Here is a 1,866-nt window from a genome sequence, read left to right as displayed (position 1 = left end):
ATGGGTCCTCAGATCCTCAAAAGGTTCTACAGCTGCACCATCGAGAGCATCCTGCCTGATTGCATCACTGCCTGGTACGGCAAATGCTCATCCTCCGATCACAAGGCACTACAGAGGGTAGTGCATCACTGGGGACAAGCTTCCTGCCATCCCTCTCCTCTCCTCTCTCCTCCCTCTCTCCTCTCTCTCCTCTCCTCTCCTCTCTCCTCCTCTCCTCTCTCCTCCCTCTTTCCTCTTCTCTCCTCCTCTCCTCTCCTCTCTCCTCCTCTCCTCTCTCCTCTCCTCTCCTCTCTCTCCTCCCTCTCCTCTCTCCTCCTCTCTCCTCCTCTCCTCTCTCCTCCCTCTCCTCTCCTCTCCCCTCCCTCTCATCTCCTTTATTTCTGTCTCTCTCCATCCCTCTCTCTCAATCTCTTTCTCTGTCTTTTCTCTGCACTCTGAGTGCAAAGTGATATTGGTGTGTGTGTGTGTGTGTGTGTGTGTGTGTGTGTGTGTGTGTGTGTGTGTGTGTGTGTGTACTATCGTGTGTTTACTATCATTAACTGAAGACTGATAGTTTTTACCAAAGATTCTCTGTAATTAGTTACTATGCGATTAAACTGAATAATCATGTAACTCTAATTAACTTCAAGTTAATTTAATTAATTAATTAATTAAGGTAATAAGTTCAATGATACCGAATTCCTAGCTGCAGACTAGTAATTAATATCAAAGACTTGTTCTTATTCTGTCGGTATCGATAGTCTAAGAGTTTAACCACGTGGTATGGTTAAAAGATTAAAAGACTCAGCAACCTTTAGCCATCTTGTAATTGAGGTCTGCTGATAATTTCTCAAAGTTGGGTTTTATTCGTAATGGCCAAAGAGGGCTGTCCCAGGATGTCTGACCCTAACTGGGCTCAGGGGCGGTCCAGGATGTCTGGCCCTAACTGGGCTCAGGGGCGGTCCAGGATGTCTGGCCCTAACTGGGCTCAGGGGCGGTCCAGGATGTCTGACCCTAACTGGGCTCAGGGGCGGTCCAGGATGTCTGGCCCTAACTGGGCTCAGGGGCGGTCCAGGATGTCTGGCCCTAACTGGGCTCAGGGGCGGTCCAGGATGTCTGACCCTAACTGGGCTCAGGGGCGGTCCAGGATGTCTGGCCCTAACTGTAACTGGGCTCAGGGGCGGTCCAGGATGTCTGGCCCTAACTGGGCTCAGGGGCGGTCCAGGATGTCTGGCCCTAACTGGGCTCCGGGGCGGTTCTCTGATTTAGTTCAAATCCAATTCCCTTTTTTTGAGTTTTCCTTCATTAAACAGTCCAAAATCACATTGTAAAATTGTGTAAACAGTATCATACTCACTCATTCATCTTATAAACAATTAGATGTAAAGGTTATATCTGGAGCTATTATATAAACAGCGTTATGGTAATGTGGCCACACCGTCTCCCATGAGCTTCCCCAAGTTGTGACAAACGGACCAGGTCGTAGCTGGATTCTTCACCGATCTTTTATACTTTCTCCGGAACATGAAATTTGTTCGTACCTCAAGTTCTGTGAGGTGGAAGGAATTGCTTTGTTCTCCATGAAAAAACGACTCTCTATAACTGTGTGTCCATGTGGTCTTCTCAGGAATTTACGACCTCTGACCACAGCAGCCTAGTTGAAGTAGGCAAGGGAGGGGAGGGATGGGGTTGTTATACTCAAAGAGGCCAACGTCATGACAGTACTCCCTCCCTCTGTGAGAGCAAAATTGCAAGATTATGTTGCAATAATTTTATTGCCGCAAATGATTGTTTTTATGCAACAGAATAGAGGGGGTTGTAAGAGCTCTCGTCTGTGTGTGTTCTGCCGAGGCCTCTGGAACATTTCCCTTTGGGGACATTCCAGAG

At 47.9% G+C, this 1,866-nt stretch overlaps 1 protein-coding gene across 1 annotated transcript in view; it reads left to right on the top strand.

Annotated features, from left to right (window-relative positions):
* Positions 1-1,866, top strand: part of LOC139419796 (uncharacterized) — an 81,306-nt gene continuing 79,440 nt past the window's right edge. Inside the window, exon 1 of the mRNA XM_071169780.1 lies at positions 1-117. Coding sequence (XP_071025881.1) covers positions 1-117 — 117 coding nt within the window. The remainder of the gene's footprint in view (positions 118-1,866) is intronic.

The sequence above is a fragment of the Oncorhynchus clarkii genome, chromosome 10, assembly GCF_045791955.1.
Source record: "Oncorhynchus clarkii lewisi isolate Uvic-CL-2024 chromosome 10, UVic_Ocla_1.0, whole genome shotgun sequence".
Lineage (NCBI taxonomy): Eukaryota > Metazoa > Chordata > Actinopteri > Salmoniformes > Salmonidae > Oncorhynchus > Oncorhynchus clarkii.
The sequence above is the reverse complement of the archived record's forward strand: the minus strand, read 5'-3'. Positions and strand labels throughout refer to the sequence as shown.